This window comes from Phalacrocorax aristotelis, chromosome 26, assembly GCF_949628215.1.
Source record: "Phalacrocorax aristotelis chromosome 26, bGulAri2.1, whole genome shotgun sequence".
In the NCBI taxonomy this organism is placed as follows: Eukaryota; Metazoa; Chordata; class Aves; order Suliformes; family Phalacrocoracidae; genus Phalacrocorax; species Phalacrocorax aristotelis.
In genome coordinates this window covers 682,422-698,664 of record NC_134301.1, presented here as the reverse complement: position 1 = coordinate 698,664, position 16,243 = coordinate 682,422, and the positions used below count along the sequence as shown (strand labels likewise).

Here is a 16,243-nt window from a genome sequence, read left to right as displayed (position 1 = left end):
ATGAGGTTGCTCTCATCAAGCAAGCAAAGACAGTAGCGCTCTTGTCTGGACCTCCAATACCCGCAGAGCAAACAACTGATCATTCTTCCATCTGCACCCTCCCTTTTCGCCGACGGAGCGCCGAGCCTCGGTCCAACGGGCCTTTTCTTCTTGACAGCGAAGCCGAGGAGCCGGCGGCTCGCTCATCCTCGACGCGGAGACGAGACGTGGGGGTTTGTTAGACAAGTCTTGTCTCACGCTGGGAGCGGTTCCTGCGATTGTTTCTGCATTTGATGTCAGGCTCTGGCCCCGGCTGCTTCACGCTGCCAGCATTAACTCTTTTAGAGCAGTTTTTGGGGCCGCCATCTCAGTGCGGTATTTCGATCGTACGCCGGCATCGCATGGCACCGGGCAGCCCTTGACACGGTCACGCCGCGACCCCGACGCTGTCCCTCCTGGCTCACATCATACAAGTCACACATGGGCAGCCCTGAGCACAACACCCCTACCAACGCCGGAGCAGACGACCCGGACAACCGCTCGCCGTCCCTGCAGGGCTGATCCTTGCACACCCAGCTCACCCACTGCCTGCTTTCCCGACACCCATGCCGCTCTGCCGGCACCGGCACCGCCAGGTCCTGGCCCTGGAAAACCTTTTTCTCCACCCTGACATGGCGGAGAGTCTCCCCGGGGCAGCAGCACCGTGGGCTTGGCCCTGCGGGATTCCTGCCCGCTCCAGCACCCACGCTCCTGCCGATGGGCAGAGGCGGTAAACGCGGGCTGTGCCGGGGCTTTGCTCCCATGGCAGAGGTCCCCGCGCTGAGGCAGGTCACCCGGCCGGCTCCTACATCACCGAATCACAGAACGGTCTGGTTTGGAAGGGGCCTTCAGAGGCCATCGAGTCCAGCCCCCTGCCCTGAGCAGGGGCATCCCCAGCTCGACCAGGTCGCTCAGAGCCCCGGCCAGCCTGGCCTTGGATGTCCCCAAGGATGGGGCACCGACCCCCGCTCTGGGCAACCTGGGCCAGCGCTTTGCCACCCTCAGTGTAAAAAATTTCTTCCTTCTATCCAGTCTAAATCCCCCCTCCTTCAGTTTAAACCATCCCCCCTTGGCCTGTCACAGCAGGCCTTGCTAAAGAGGCCGCCCCCACCCTTCCCACAGCCCCCCTTTGAGCACTGGGAGGCCGCAATAAGGTCTCCCCGCGGCCTCCCCTTCCCCAGCTGCACAACCCCAGCTCTCCCAGCCCGGCCTCGCAGCAGAGGGGCTCCAGCCCTCGGAGCATTTCTGTGGCCCAAATGGGTCAGAGGAGCTCATTCCCTGCTAATCATGTACCCGGTGCTGCGCCCGGGAGATGCCCTGGATGCAGGAGGGCACCGAGCCGAGGCGCGGGGGGACGAGCCCACTCCGCTCACCCGAGCCCGCTCTGCCAGAAGGACATCAGGCAGGTGTTTACTCCCACGGAAGGAGAACAACACCTGGGAAACAACAACCTGGAAGGAAGGAGCAGAAGCGTGATGGGGAGCGGCTGAGGGAGCTGGGGGGGTTTAGCCTGGAGAAGGGGGGGCTGAGGGGAGCCCTTCTCGCTCTCTGCAGCTGCCTGAGAGGGGCTGGAGTGAGGGGGGGGCTGGTCTCTGCTCCCAAGTCACCAGTGACGGGATGAGAGGAAACGGCCTCAAGCTGCGTCAGGGAGGTTTAGGTTGGATATGAGGGGAAATATCTTCCCCAAAAGGGTTGTCCAGCACTGGCACAGGCTGCCCAGAGAGGTGGGGGAGTCACCATCCCTGGGGGGGCTCAAAAACCGTGCAGACGTGGCCCTTGGGGACATGGTTTAGGAGGCCTGGGGGTGTTGGGTTGGGGGTTGGACTTGCCTTTTCCAACCTCAGTGCTTCTCTAAGCAGCAGCTCTCTGCCCGAGCCTGCTTGGTCCGAAGGCTCCCGGATGTAGGAGCCAGCCCCTGCAGCCGCTCCCCACTCTTCTCCTCTGCTTTTTGTAAGCATGGGAAGGCGGGGTGACGTGCATCAAGGACCTTCACGACACATAATAAATCGAACTGATTGAAAAGCTCTATTCCAGCAGCCGCCACGAGGCCTGGGGATTAAAAACGCCCTCAAAAACCATTTCCACAGTGCCTGAGACTGTGGAAACTTTGGTTAAGAAGTGCTGTAAAGTGGGGAAAATAGAGCTGAGCAGCGAGGCTGAGCTTCACCCGCTCGGGTGAGCAGCGGGACTGGGGGTCATCGCATCGCCCTGGGTGCCCCAAGCCTCGTCCCACATCAACCACGGAGCCGTTACCTCATCACCGACGCAGCGCCCCGCTCTCCCAACAAACCCCTGGGCTCGAGAGCTCGTTTGACGGTTCCCCCTGCCCATTTTAACAAGCTGCGCAGGAGAAATCATACCCCTCCTCCGAGGAAAGCTCTCGCTTGTAGTCACGCGTGGACTTTGCTCAGGAGCGGCATCTCCAAGGGCGAGGCGGAGCCTGGGGTGTGAATCCCTGCCACGGTCACGCTGACCTTGGCCGAGCTCGGCATGGCATCACACGGCCGGCAGAACCGCACCGGGAGCCGTCGCCACTGGCCGGCCTCGTCCTCCCCATCGCAATAACCTGCGGCGGGCGCTGGAGTCTGGACCCCGGGAACGCTCTGCTGCGGCTCCGCAGCGACAACAGGACGCGAAATGCATGCCCTGGGTGGCTCGGCCCGGCGGGCAGAGCCCCGCGGGGTGGCTGCCGAGCGAGCCCCAAGGTTTCTAAGAGCCGTTGTCTCATCGCACCCCCAAACCCCGCTATAAAGTTCACGTACAAACAGTGTTGAGCTCTCGGGGGAGGCTGGGGCGACCGGGGACGGTTTCACCCCAAACGCCGTGGGGAGGGGACCGTGCCAGAGGATTAACGTGACCCAGCCCTTGGGGAGGAAGGCCAGGATGGGGCTCGGGGGCACCCCACGCGCGGGCTGCCCACGGTGTGCTCAGGGAGCCCCCAGGGCTGGGGGATGCCCCGCAGTCACCGAGCACCCATGGGGGTCCCTGAGCCCCAGCGATGGGTGGGGGGGGTAGCGCCTGGGGTACGGGGGGCTCCATGGCACCCCGTTGCAGAACTGACCCCAGGGATCCTGCAGCATCCTCAGGGTCCCCCAGGGAGGATCCCCCCTGCCCCCAGCACACTTAGGGATCACCCCAGGGAGGATCCCCCGCAGCAGATGAAAGCGGACCCCCAGGAATCACTCAAGGGGGGAGCTCCCAGGGATCAGGAACCACCTGAGAGGGGGATCTCCTCCTGCAGCACACCCCGGGATCGCTCAATGGGGGGATCTCCCCCTGCAGCACACTTAGGGGACCCCCAGGGATCACTCTACCAGGGGATCCCCCCCAGGACACAAAAGGGACCCCTGAAGGATCAGGGATCACCTGAGAGGGGGATCTCCCCTCCAGCACACCCAGGGATCACATGAGGGAGGATCCCCCCACACACACACTTAGGGGACCCCCAGGGATCACTCAACAGGGGGATCCCCCCCCAGCACATGAAAGGAACCCCCCAGGGATCAGGAATCACCTGAGAGGGGGATCTCCCCATGCAGCACACTCAGGAATCACTCAATGGGGGGATCCTCCCCCAACACACCAAAGGAATGCCCCAAGCATCAGGGATCCCCTGAGAGGGGGATCCCCCCCAGCACACCCAGGGGATCCCCCAGGGATCCCCCAAGGGAGGATTCCACCCCAAGCACACTTAGGGGACCCCCAGGGATCACTGAATGGGGGGATCCCCCCCAGGGATCCCTGAAGAATCAGGAATCACCTGAGAGGGGGATTTCCCCCACTCCCAGCACACCCAGGGACCACTTGAGGGAGGCTCCCCCCTCCAGGGACCACTCATTTTGGGGGGATCTCCCCCAGGACACGAAAGGGACCCCCCCGGCATCACCTGAGAGGGATCCCCCTCCAGCACACCCAGGGATCACACGAGGGATTCCCACACACACCCACACCCCCAAGGGACCCCCCCCAGGGATCACGCGAGGGAGGATCTCCCTCCCCGCACACTTAGGGGACCCCCAGCGATCACTCAAAGGGGGGATCCCCCCCAGGACACAAAAGGGACCCCCCAGGGATCACCTGAGAGGGAACCCCCCCAGCACACCCAGGGATCACACGAGGGATCCCCTCTACACACACACCCACCCAGGGGACCCCCCAGGCATCACGCGACGGAGCACCCCTCCCCAGCACAATCAGGGGACCCCCAGGGGTCACTCAGTGGGGGGAATCCCCCCCACGACACAAAAGGGACCCCCCAAGGATCACCCGAGAGAGGGATCCCCCCCCCCCCCCCCGCACACCCAGCCATCACGCGAGCGATCTCCCCCCCCGCCCCCAGGGGACCCCCCCCGGCTCACCCAGGGGGATCCCCCCGCCACCCCCCGTCCCCAGGGTCCCCCCCAGCCCACTGGGCTCACCGCCCCAGCCGCCCCCGCTGCCGCCGCCGCCTCATGCCCCGGCCGAGGCCTGCGCTGCCGCCGCCCGCCGAGCCCCGCTCTCCCAGCCCGCGCCGTGACGCCGCTTGGCGCGACCGGGGACACGCGACACGGGTCGCGGAGCCGGGGACACCGGCCCTGGAGCTGCGGACAGGCCCCCGCCGTGGGGGGACACGGGCCCGGTGCAGGCCTCGGCCCCCGGCGTGGGGGGACGCGGCCCCCTGGCGTGGGGGGATGCGGGCCCGGTGCAGGCCCCCACCCCTGGCGTGAGGGGACAGGGGCCTGGTGCAGGCCTCTGCCCCTGGCGTGGGGGTCACGGGCCCCCGGCATGGGGGGACGCAGGCCCCCGCCGTGGGGGGACACGGGCCCGGTGCAGGCCTCGGCCCCCGGCGTGGGGGGACACGGGCCACCAGTGTGGGGGGACGCGGGCCCAGTGCAGGCCTTGGCCCCTGGTGTGGGGGGACGCAGGACCCCGGCATGGGGGGACGCAGGCCCAGTGCAGGCCTCAGCCCCTGCTGTGGGGGGACACGGGCCCAATGCAGGCCTTGGCCCCCGGCGTGGGGGCCCCATGTTTCTCCGCCAGCAGCTTATTCCACCCCAAAACACAGATCCGCGGGGAGCCAGCCAGCTCCGGCAGCACCTCGCCAACCTCGGGGCGCTTTTCATGGCAAAACCCCAGATTTCTAGATTTTTAGCCACCAGCAAACAGCTGCAAACACGTGTTAATTATTTCTGTATCTCACAAAGAATACTCCGGGGAGGTTTTGCAACCCGCGTTCCTCATCGCTTAAACACAAAAAAATAATCATGGGATGTTGCCGAAATGACCGAATCCTAGGAAAATGAAGAGGAGAAATCCAGGAAACAGGGAAACTCCGCTGTTGGGGGTTTAACCTCACCGCTGACCTGGCAGCGCGGGCATCGGAGAGGGGAATTAAAACCAAACCGCAGTGTCGTTCCCGCATGGGAATGTGAACACGGCGCCCGCACCGCACTGGTGTGCTGCCCAGCCGCGCCGATGGGTACGAGAGACCTCGCAGGAGGTGGTGGGTTACCAACAGCTTTTGGCCTGAAGCTGCAAAAATTATGTTATTCCTCAAATTCCCCCGGTATCCACACAGGCTGGGGGACGGGGGGACGGGGAGCAGCCCTGCGGAGAGGGACTCAGGGGTGCTGGGGGTGAAAGGCTGGACACGAGCCGGCAACGTGCGCTCGCAGCCCCCACCCCCAGCCGTGCCCTGGGCTGCATCCCCAGCAGCGCGGGCAGCAGGGCGAGGGAGGGGGTCCTGCCCCCCTGCCCGGCTCTGTGAGACCCCCCTGCAGCGCCGCCTCCAGCTCGGGGCTCCTCAGCACGGGACAGACACGGGGCCGTTGGAGCGGGGCCAGAGGGGGCACAGAAATGCTCCGGGGGCTGGAGCCCCTCTGCTGCGAGGCCGGGCTGGGAGAGCTGGGGTTGTGCAGCTGGGGAAGGGGAGGCTGCGGGGAGACCTTATTGCGGCCTCCCAGTGCTCAAAGGGGGGCTGTGGGAAGGGTGGGGGCGGCCTCTTTAGCAAGGCCTGCTGTGACAGGCCAAGGGGGGATGGTTTAAACTGAAGGAGGGGGGATTTAGACTGGATAGAAGGAAGAAATTTTTTACACTGAGGGTGGCGAAGCGCTGGCCCAGGTTGCCCAGAGCAGGGGTCGATGCCCCATCCCTAGGGACATCCAAGGCCAGGCTGGCCGGGGCTCTGAGCGACCTGGTCGAGCTGGGGATGCCCCTGCTCAGGGCAGGGGGCTGGACTCGATGGCCTCTGAAGGTCCCTTCCAAACCAGACCGTTCTGTGATTCTATGGAATCCCAGGGTATTTTGGGATGAGGGCGATGCTCCCCATCACCAAGAGCACCCTGCGAGGATGACGAGCTCGCTGGGATCGGTGTTTGCGGCACTCACCCAATTCGCAGCCTGGCGAGCTCTGCTTGAGGGTGTACTTCTTCAGCATGGTGTCACCCCTTCTGTCACTCGGTGGTTTCTGGAGCCCGCTCAGCGTTCCTCTCCCTATTTAAGAGGTGTCCCCACCCTTCCCCGCCAGCTCCCCTCCCTCTCTCCTCCACCCGCAGCGCCCACGCTGAGCCGCTGGTGCAGAGTTCCCCAAGGGGAGCTCGGGAGACAATTCAAAGTCTCCCGAAAACAACCGCATCTACTTCAACGTTATCATTTATTAAAGAACTATTAAAAACCGCTGAGTTAAGGGGGGTGAATAGGACAGACGAAGGCTTTGATGAGGAGGCTCGGCCCCGTGGCGAGCGGCAGCGCTGGGCTTGGGGGGAAAGGTGGGTTATGCGCTGCCCGGGGCACATTATCAACCCTGGAGGTTTAATTAAAAGGCCGCTTGGTTCAGGCATCAGATGTGCTCCGGTAATTAACACACAAGACGGCCTGGACTCTGCTCCACCAGAGTTATTTGAAAGATTAGAGCCCAAAGTGGCACTTACTGGGCATTTTCCAGCCGCAGGTACGTGCAGCGCTGATAAGACGCGATCCCTTCCCAGCTTGGATCAATACAATCTATTATCAGCCATCCCCACTGGTCCAAAACCTGCCGAGGCACAGCGATAACCCTGGGTTTGTCCTTTTTTGTTTCCTTTTTCCTCTGTTAAAAGGGCCCCCGGTGCCTTTTTCTGATAAGCAACAGCTGAATGTGCAACACTCCAAGACTCACCAGGCAGGAGGGCAAAGACCCAGGCGTGCGTGACCAGCACCACGCACTCCAGCTTCGCAGGGCTGCTGGAGGGGAGCGGGGGGCGCTGGGGCTTGGCCAGAGGGAGGAGAGGGGCTTGGCCAGGAAGAGCATCCCCAGGGATTCATGGAAGACGGAGGAGCTGCCAGAGACCTGGGAAGAGGCCACATAGCACCTGTTTTTTGGGATGCCTCGGGGAGAGGAGATGACGGACCTCACGGGCAGGGGGAGAAGCAGCGTTTTTTTCCCCAAAGGCCTTTGGCACCGTTTCTTGCGGCGCTTAGAGTGGAGAAAGCAAATGTGACCCATATGGAATGACCCGGGGGCAGCTCTGGAACTGGTTCGGTGGCTCAATGCGTAGGTTGGGACAGACAGATGCAGGTTGGGATGGACAGAGGCATCCTGCATAGCTCTGGTGCCTGGACCTGGCTGCGGGCCAAGGAAGTCAAAGCAGAGCCGGGGGAGCCACCCGGGGTTGGGATTGTGGGGCTCCAGGGGGGACCATGGCCCCTCTGCTGCCCCACTGCCCCTCGCTGAGGACCCACAGCAGGGGTTTAATCCCCCCTCGCTGCGCCCAGGGCTGGGCAGCAGCAGCCAAGGGTGACTCACAGCCCCAACACAGGCAGGGGCACCCCTTGAAGGGCTAGGGAAGGGGTTTCACTGGGATCCCAGCCTGGTGGGGGCTGGCAGGGCCCTCGGGAGCTCATCCCATCCCACCCTTTGCTTGAGCAGGCACACCCAGAGCAGGGGCACAGGGCCGCGTCCAGGCGGGGCGTGAATGTCTCCAGGGAAGGGACTCCACAGCCCCTCTGGGCAGCCTGTGCCCCTGCTCTGGCACCTGCACAGGGAAGGGGTTTGTCCTCATACTGAGGCGGAACTTCCCGTGTTCCCACTTGTGCCCGTTGCCCCTTGGCCTGGCGTTGGGCACCACTGAAAAGAGCCCGGCCCCATCCCCCTGACACCCGCCCTTCAGATATTTATAGGTACTGATGGGATCCCCCCTCAGCGTCCTCTTCTGCGGCTGAACAGACCCTGCTCTCTCAGCCTTTCCTCCCAAGGCAGATGCTCCAGCCCCTGATCACCTTGGCAGCTCTGCGCTGGCCTTGCTCACACAGTTCCACATCGTTGTTAAACTGGGGGGCCCAAAGCTGGACACAGCACTCCACATGTGGCCTCACTGGGGCAGAGCAGAGAGGGAGGAGAACCTCCCTCGCCCTGCTGGCCACATGCCTTTCCATGCACCCCAGGAAACCACTGGTCCCCTCGGCCCCAAGAGTGCAGTGCTGGCTCAGGGTCACCTCGCTGCCCCCCAGCACCCCCAGGACCCTCTCGGCACAGCCGCTCCCCGGCCGGTCGCCCCAGCCTGTGCCGGTGCAGGGGTTCACCCGTGCATGATTTACCCCACGGGGATTATCCGTGTCCCCACAGCCCCGGCGCTCCAAGGGCAGGGAAGGGGTTTCAGCCCCGGCTCACCTCACCAGCACCCACCGGCTCCGCGCCCGCCGCCGCCGCGGGGACCCGCGGGCCCGGAGCGGGGGGTCGGGCCCGAGACAAGGCCTCGGCCCACCCAGGCGCCCCCGGCGCTGCTCCGCGGCCTTAGAACAGCGCTGGAGCGGGGGAACCCCCGAGGGTGTGTGTGTGTGGTGAGTCCGGGGGTGCCCAGCCCCCACGGCGGGCCCGGGGCCCTCGTAACGGGGCGGGGGGGGTGTGGGTGGGTGTGAGTGTCGGTGCCGCCGGCCCGGAGGGCCCACTTCCGCCTTTGGTCACGCGACCGGCGCTCAGCACTTCCGCCCGCCGTCACGTCAGCCAATCAGCGCTCGGATCCCCGCGCTCGCTCTCCCTTTCCCCCCACCGTGACCTTCGCCCTTTGGCCCCGCGCGGTGACCCGCCAAGATGGCGCTGTCCATGGCCGGCTGCCGCGGGGGGCTCTGGCGCCTCGGTCCCGGCCCCGCCGCCGGCCTGAGCCGCCCCCGGGGGCTGCCGGAGCCGCGCTTCGCCCGGAGGGCGCCGAGGTGAGCGGGGTCCTGTCCGGCCCCCCCGCCCCCGGTACCCGCCAACGCCCCCCACCCCGGCCGTGACCCCGCCAGGCCCCCGCCGTGGCCCCCCACCCCCGGGCCCCCCTCCCTCGCCACAGCCCTGACCCCCCCCCAAACCTGGCCTCGTCCTCCCTCCGGCAACCCCCCTCCGTACTGCCCGCCCCTCACCGTGGTGTCGTACCCCCCTTCCTCCAGCGCCAAGCACGGCCCCCCTCAGCACCGGTGCGCCCCCATCCCCCCCTCCCGGCCCCTGGTCCTGACCCCCACCTCACGCTGTCCCCCCGCCCAGCCCCTGGCCCCCAGCTCCATGTGGAGTGGCTGCCTGGGGCTTGCTGGAGCAGCCTTTGCAGGGCGGGGTGGGGTCCCAGCACCCCGTCCCCTCTGGGGGGGCTTCGGGAGTCCCAGGACCCGGCATCCCCCATCCCTCCAGGCCAAACTCCGCTTCCCTCAGAGCCTTTTGCACAAAACAGCGACAGGAATGAAAAACAGGGACTGGGGCGGCCTCACCACGAGTGCTGTGGGCAGGGTTGGGTGCCACAGGGCATTGAGGGTACAAAGCTACTGGAGAGTGTCCCGAGGAGGCCACGGGGCTGGGGAAGGGTTTAGAGGGGAAACCGTACGAGGGGCGGCTGAAGCCCCTGGGGTTGTTCAGCCGGAGCAGAGGGGGCCAAGGGCAGCCTCATGGCGCTCTGCAGCCCCCTCCCGAGGGGAGGAGGAGGGGCAGGGCTGGTCTCTGCTCTCTGGTGACCAACGCCAGGCCCCGAGGGAATGGCAGGGAGATGTGCCAGGGGAGGGTGAGGCTGGGCATTAGGAGAAGGTCCTTCCCCCAGAGGGTGTTGGAGCCCTGGCACAGGCTCCCCAGGGAGGCATCGCGGCACCAGCCTGGCGATGTTCCAGAAGCGCTTGGCCAAGGCCCCCAGAGACACGGTGTGAATTTGGGGTGTCCTGTGCAGGGCTGGGAGCTGGCCTCGATGGTCCCTGGGGGTCCCTTCCAGCTCAGGGCATTCTGTGATTCGGGGGTGGGGGTGCCCCGCTGCAGGTCCCCGCTCTGCTGCCTCTCCACGAAGGCCGGCTCCAGGTCTGTCCTTGCTGCCCTGGTATCAAAAGCGAAGCGCATCAACGGGAGGTACGAGAAGTTTTTGGAAAGGACCTTCCCCCGTTTCTATGTGCTCTACGCAACTTTCACGAAAGGTGGGTCCCAGGGCGGAGGGGATGTCTCTGCTTCTCCTGGGAGGATGGAGGCAGCTGGAAACGTGCTGCCTGTTCCCATCCTGGGACTAAAAACCGCATCACCGGCGGCGTTTGCCAGGGAATCGGGGACCTGAGGGTGCTCTCTGTCTTGGCAGGAATCCAAGCGCTCTTCCTGGAAGTAAAAGAAATAAGAAAAATCAAATTGAAAATGTCCCATCAGAGGCTGAGCGTTCAGCAGCTTCCCTACCGGGAGATGGAGAGGCTGCGGCAGGTACGGCACGGCCGCGCTCGGGACGCGTTTCGGTGCCGCAGCGCCCGGTTCTGCCTCCCCGCTGCCGCCAGGGAGCAAAAAGGCGCTCCATTTAGTGCCCAGGGCTTCGGCTGGGGGTCGGGGAGGTCCAATTCCTCTGGGTGAGGCACGTTCGCTGCCTAAAAACAGGGTTTGGAAGCTGTGGCCAGGGCCGAAGCTGTTAATTTTGAGGGAATTTTGTGAGTTTGGCGTCAGATCCTGATTCTCGCTTCTAATTTCGGAGGCAGTTTCGCAGGGACGTGATCAAGGCCATTCCCATCGGAGTTATTGCCATCCCACCCTTCGCCAACTTCTTGGTCATTGTGCTGATGTGAGTATGGGCGTCGCGGTGAGCGCCGGGCCCCGATCTTTGGGCTCCTTGATGCTGATATTTTAAATTTCATGGAACGGGGTTTTTTTTTTTAGACTTCTAAATCCAGCCAGGCGGTCTCCCTTCCTCCCTCCGCCTCTCACTGTAATAAAAAATACCAGTAACCTGATGAGCCCAGCGAATGTTTCGCAATCCTGGCTCCTGTGTGCCAGCAACCCGCCCGGCTCCTGGCTTCTAACGCGGAGAAGTAATCCCCGGCACGCAGGGAACAGCCCTGTGCGTGCTTGGCCGGGGAAACCTCCCTGCAGGATTCCCTCCCAGCTGTCGCCGTAGTCCTGCGAGCGCCCCTCTCCCTGCCAGCTGTCCTGCCGCCAGAGCTAAATCCAGGCTAAACCCCTGGATTTTTCAATTCTGCTCCCTGGCTTTCATGACCTGTGGGTGGGTGAGAGCCCCGCTGCCTAAAATGGTGCAGGGTGGAGATCTCGGTGTTGTGTCGAGCCTCATCTGTAGCAGAGAAGATCCGGTCGCCCGGAGCGCTCCTTCCTGAGCTCGCTATGGCCTTTGGAGGAGCAAATCTCCTTCTGTGACAAGGTCACCCACGTAGCGGAGGAGGGAAGGACTGTGGATGTGTCCACCTGGACTTCGTTAAGCCTTTGACACCGTTTCCCACAACATTCTCCTGGAGAAACCGGCTGCTCGTGGCTGGGACGGGCGTGCGCTTTGCGGGGTAAAGAGCCAGGGCCCGCAGAGCGGCGGCGAGCGGAGTTAAACCCTGTTGGCCCCGAGTGCTGTTCCCCAGGGCTCGGTGTTGGGGCCGGCTCTGTTTAATACTTTTGCCAACGGTCTGGGCGAGGGGATTGAGCGCGTCCGCAGTCAGTTTGCTGATGACACCGAGTTGGGTGGGAGGGTGGTCTGTGTCGCCAGCAGGAGCCGGGCAGGGATGGGGCCCCTGTGCTCGGCCCTGGGGAGGCCCCACCTCGAATGCTGGGCTCAGGTTTGGGCCCTCGGGACAAGAAGGGCCTTGAGGGGCTGGAGCGTGTCCAGAGAAGGGCAGCGGGGCTGGGGCAGGGTCTGGAGCACAAGTGTGCTGGGGGGCGGCTGAGGGGGCTGGGGGGGTTTAGCCTGGAGAAGAGGGGGCTGAGGGGAGCCCTTCTCGCTCTCTGCAGCTGCCCGAGAGGGGCTGGAGTGAGGGGGGGTCGGTCTCTGCTCCCAAGTCACCAGTGACAGGATGAGAGGAAACGGCCTCAAGCTGCATCAGGGGAGGTTTAGGTTGGAGATTATAGAAAACTTCTTCCCCAAAAGGGTTGTCAGGCCCTGGCACAGGCTGCCCAGAGACGTGGGGGAGTCACCGTCCCTGCGGGGGCTTCAAAAAGCCATGTAGATGTGGCCCTTGGGGACATGGTTTAATGGTGGGCCTGGCAGGGCTGGGTTAACAGTAGGACTTGATGATCTGAGAGTCCTTTTCCAACCTAAACAATCTATGATTCCCGACCTTGCCCCTTCGGAGGAGCGAACGTCTGCAGCTCCCAGGGGCCAAATGTGCTGCCCTGGCACAGGGCGCTGCTTGCGCCTCTTTCCTGCCGCACAAAATCCAACTGCCCGGGCTCGTGCCTGTGCGTTTCCTCCCTGACACCCCGTCTCCTTTTCTCTCCAAGGTATTTCTTCCCACGCCAGCTCCTGATCCGCTACTTCTGGACCCCCAACCAGCAGGTTGAGTTCCTGGACGCCTACGATGCCATCCGGAGGGACTCGTATCCAGATGTGGTGGAGAGTTTAGCCCTGGCAGCGCGTTCCCTGCCCGAGCCACAGCTCCAAAAACGCCTGCAGGAGCTCTGCGCCGAGGTACGTCAGCGCCGCGGCCGGCATCGCCCGTGCTGCCGCTGCTGCCTCGGCCCTGCCTGGTGGTGAGGAACGCCCGCGGGAGGTGTCGGCAGCGCGCGCTGTGGCTCTTTCAGGTGCAGCGAGGTTCCCAGCCGCGCGTGGCCGAACTCTACGCTGTGAGAAGTTTGTTTTCGGGATCTCCGCTGGGTCTGAACAAGCTCAAAGTGTCTCACGTGGTGAGTGCGGCTTTTCTCCTGCCAGCAGCTCAGACCTGGCTCTTGCCAAAGAGCGACGAGGTGCCCGTCCGCTCGGTTGTGCCCCAAACAGGGTGTTGTGCTTAAAGCCCATCCAGTTGTGCACTCGCAGCCCAGACCCCCACCCGTGCCCGGGGCTGCACCCCCAGCAGCGCGGGCAGCAGGGCGAGGGAGGGGTGCTGCCCCCCTGCCCCGCTCTGTGAGACCCCCCTGCAGCGCCGCCTCCAGCTCGGGGCTCCTCAGCACGGGACAGACACGGGGCTGCTGCAGCGGGGCCAGAGGGGGCACAGAAATGCTCCAAGGGCTGGAGCCCCTCTGCTGCGAGGCCGGGCTGGGAGAGCTGGGGTTGTGCAGCTGGGGAAGGGGAGGCTGCGGGGAGACCTTATTGCGGCCTCCCAGGGCTTAACGGGGGTTATAAGAAAGATGGGACAGTTTTTAACAGGGCCTGCAGTGACAGGACAAGGGGTGACGGTTTTAAACTGAAAGAGGGGAGATTCATACTGGATCTAAGGAAGAAATATTTTATGCTGAGGGCGGTGAGACCCTGGCAGAGGCTGCCTGGGGGGTGGTGGGTGCCCCATCCCTGGCCACGTTCAAGGTCAGGCTGGCCGGGGCTCGGGGCAACCCGCTCTGGTGGGAGATGTCCCTGCTCGTGCCGGGGGTTGGACGGGGTGACCCGTAAAGGTCCCTCCCGACCCCAACCCTGCTGTGATTCCATGAAAACAGCCCAGAACGAGACTGCCCGCCCTCGCTGTAGGTCCCTGGCTTGGTGGGGCCATCGGCCACATCTGAGCCATCCCACGCACCTGAAGTCGCCCCGACACCCACGTCTGGCCCAGGACAGGGCTCGTGTCTCTCGATACACGCTCCCTGCTCCGCTCGCTGGGCCGGGCAGCCGAGCTGGGTGTAACCGGACCCGCCGGGGGCCGCTCGGGGTTTCAGTGTGGGCAGGACAATCAGCCAGATAATTAAAGGGGAACAAAATAGGGGGTGTGTCAGGAACGGGAGGCTTCATCTGGGTTATGTTGTGCCTAAATGGGTCGGACACCCATTTTTGGAAGGGTTGGACGCCCTCACTGGTGACCCTGCCCTTGATTTCCCTCGCAGAAAGCCCTCAGCCAGGTCCTGTTTCTCACCACCCACTTGCCGGCCTTTTTCCTGCGGTATCGCCTGCGGAGCCACGTCTTGGAGATCCGGCAGCTGGACCGCGCCATGCTGCGCCTGGGCTTGGGCCAGCTGTCCGAGGAGGAGCTGAAAGCGGTGAGGACGCCTCTTCCGCCCCCGCGCCGGCCGCTCGACCCTGGGCTTGCGTCGTCCCGGCCCTCCCCGTCATTAGCAGAGCTGTGTCGGGGCGCAGCACGTTCCTCCAGACCCGCCGCGAGGCAGATGGTGGCCGCTCTCCTTCGGGGAGGCGTTTTCCGGGCCGGGACCCCAGCGGGGCACGGTTCACTGTTGCCCAGCCGTGTGTCACGCTGAGGAAGGATCCCGGCAACGATCCCGGCATTTCGTGTGACCCGAGTGCCCGTCCCTCAACTTGCCTGTATTTTTTTTCCTCTCCCCTTGCTCCGCAGGCTTGTTACCTCCGTGGCCTGAACTCCACTCACCTCGGCATGGCCGAGTGCAGAGCGTGGCTGGAGCAGTGGCTGGGGCTCTCCTGCAAGCTGCAAGGTAACGGCGGCCGAGGGGCAGCTCCTGCCGGGTGGCGCGGGGGGGACCTGGGAGCCTCTGGAGCGCCTCTGGGCACAGGGAGGCTCTGGGAGTAAATGGTGGCTTTATTCCCGGCTGGGCTGTCCCGTCGATCCCCCGGGGCCTCATCGCTGGGAGGAGGGATGCGGCGGAGCGGGCTGGCTCTCCCCAGGGCTGTGTCCGTGTGGAATACCCAGCGCCTGGGTGTCCCTGTCCCGCAGAGACCTCGTGGAGGCAGATTTGAGCCCCATGGCAGCGCCGGGGGGAGCAAAATGGCAGCAGGAGGGAAATGGGGGGCCCAAAGCAGAGCAAAAAGCGCCCGGAGAGAGGGGCTGGGGGCAAGGGGGAGCCCCGCAGCCCCTGGTGCCGCACAGGACGAGCATGTCTGAAGCGGTTGGGCCGCAGCAGCGCCGCTCTGATCCCACTCTCGTATTTTTTTCCAGCTTCCGAAGCTTCCCTCCTGGCGAACAGCATGGTCCTGCTGTCCCTCAACTACGCCAGGGCCAAGGAGTGACGGCCGAGGCGCCGGCTGCGCACCCTCACCCCGGCACCGCGCGCCGACTTGGCGATTCCCAGCCTGGTGCCGCAAAAATAAGACCCGTCTGTTTGGTGATGTGAAACCACGGCCCAGAGTCAGCGAGAGGGGCCCCGATGCCGCCGCGGGCAAAGAACGCGATTCCCTCCCTCCGGCACCGGAGGTTTGCGCCGGCGCCGGCTCTTCTCTTCCCCCTTCGCGCCGTCGGAGCGGGCTGGCGATGCCGCGGGGCTGAGCCCCGTCCCTGCCTTCCCTCCGTCGGCGTCCGAGGGAGGCGGCTTCGCTGTTACAGCTCTGAAACTGCGTCACTTTGACCATGGGATGGGAGAAGGAGCGTCTCTGCTGCCTGTGGACACTTCCCTAAATATCTCGTAGTAGCGCGCTCTGTTCAGCTTGGGTTTTGCTGCTCTGTGCCTCGCACAGAGGGTTTTACTTAGTTTCTTTACTTCACCGAGCGGTCTTAAGTGTACAAACCTCCCTGAGGGGTCAAGCAAAGACCCCAAATCCCCACACGACCTTACCGGGAGCCTCGGGCGGGTTCCTGTGCTTTTGTTGGGCTGCGGCTGCCTCCCGGTCACGGCCCCTCGCCCAGGCAGCCCTCGCCGCCGGCTGATGGAGGGCGATGGCCGGGGCTGGGAACACCGCCGCCGCCACAAACGGGGTCGGAAAGGCGGCGCTGAACTGCGCTGCCGCCTTCAGCCGAGGCCGCGGGCTGCCTCCGACGAGTTCTGCCTAATTAGATCTTAGCCCTGCGCTTGCTGCTCGGCAGGGGCGGCTTCGGGGGCTTCAGCGGCAGCTCCCCGCTGCGGTAGGGGGTTAAAGCCCACCGTGTCTCGCCTCACCCATCACTGCATGAGAAATGTCCGGCTGTGGAGTGAATTCAAATGGGCTTTACGTGTTTTATTAAAGGCGAAAGCGAGTGAGCGACT

At 64.3% G+C, this 16,243-nt stretch overlaps 2 protein-coding genes across 4 annotated transcripts in view; one reads left to right on the top strand and one right to left on the bottom strand.

Annotated features, from left to right (window-relative positions):
- SLC11A2 (solute carrier family 11 member 2) overlaps window positions 1–8,896 on the bottom strand; it is a 30,491-nt gene extending 21,595 nt beyond the window's left edge. The window contains exon 1 of one of the 3 annotated variants that reach the window (XM_075075803.1): window positions 8,645–8,896. Coding sequence is in view for 1 of the 3 variants with exons in the window: in XM_075075799.1 (XP_074931900.1) it covers window positions 6,385–6,433 (49 nt within the window). In the remaining 2 variants the exon portion in view is untranslated. Of the gene's footprint in view, window positions 1–4,436; window positions 4,567–6,384; window positions 6,450–8,644 lie in introns of those variants that run through there. The other 2 variants (XM_075075799.1, XM_075075801.1) reach the window with 2 other exon arrangements.
- A 129-nt stretch (window positions 8,897–9,025) lies between these two features.
- On the top strand, window positions 9,026–16,234 carry LETMD1 (LETM1 domain containing 1). Its single transcript, XM_075075806.1, has 9 exons — window positions 9,026–9,183; window positions 10,247–10,398; window positions 10,554–10,669; window positions 10,936–11,018; window positions 12,674–12,860; window positions 12,974–13,075; window positions 14,201–14,353; window positions 14,665–14,761; window positions 15,223–16,234. Exons 1-9 carry the CDS (start codon window positions 9,065–9,067, stop codon window positions 15,291–15,293), a joined length of 1,080 nt encoding a protein of 359 aa, XP_074931907.1. The 5' UTR covers window positions 9,026–9,064; the 3' UTR covers window positions 15,294–16,234.
- The last annotated feature ends 9 nt before the right edge of the window (window positions 16,235–16,243 follow it).

What these genes read in the sequence shown, in the direction of transcription:
- LETMD1 (XM_075075806.1), top strand. Translation starts at nt 9,065, where the DNA reads ATGGCGCTGTCCATGGCCGGCTGCCGCGGGGGGCTCTGGCGCCTCGGT. An exon ending in TTCGCCCGGAGGGCGCCGAG is followed by an intron (nt 9,184 to 10,246) that starts GTGAGCGGGGTC and finishes GCCCCGCTGCAG; the next exon opens with GTCCCCGCTCTGCTGCCTCT. An exon ending in CCGAGGAGGAGCTGAAAGCG is followed by an intron (nt 14,354 to 14,664) that starts GTGAGGACGCCT and finishes CTTGCTCCGCAG; the next exon opens with GCTTGTTACCTCCGTGGCCT.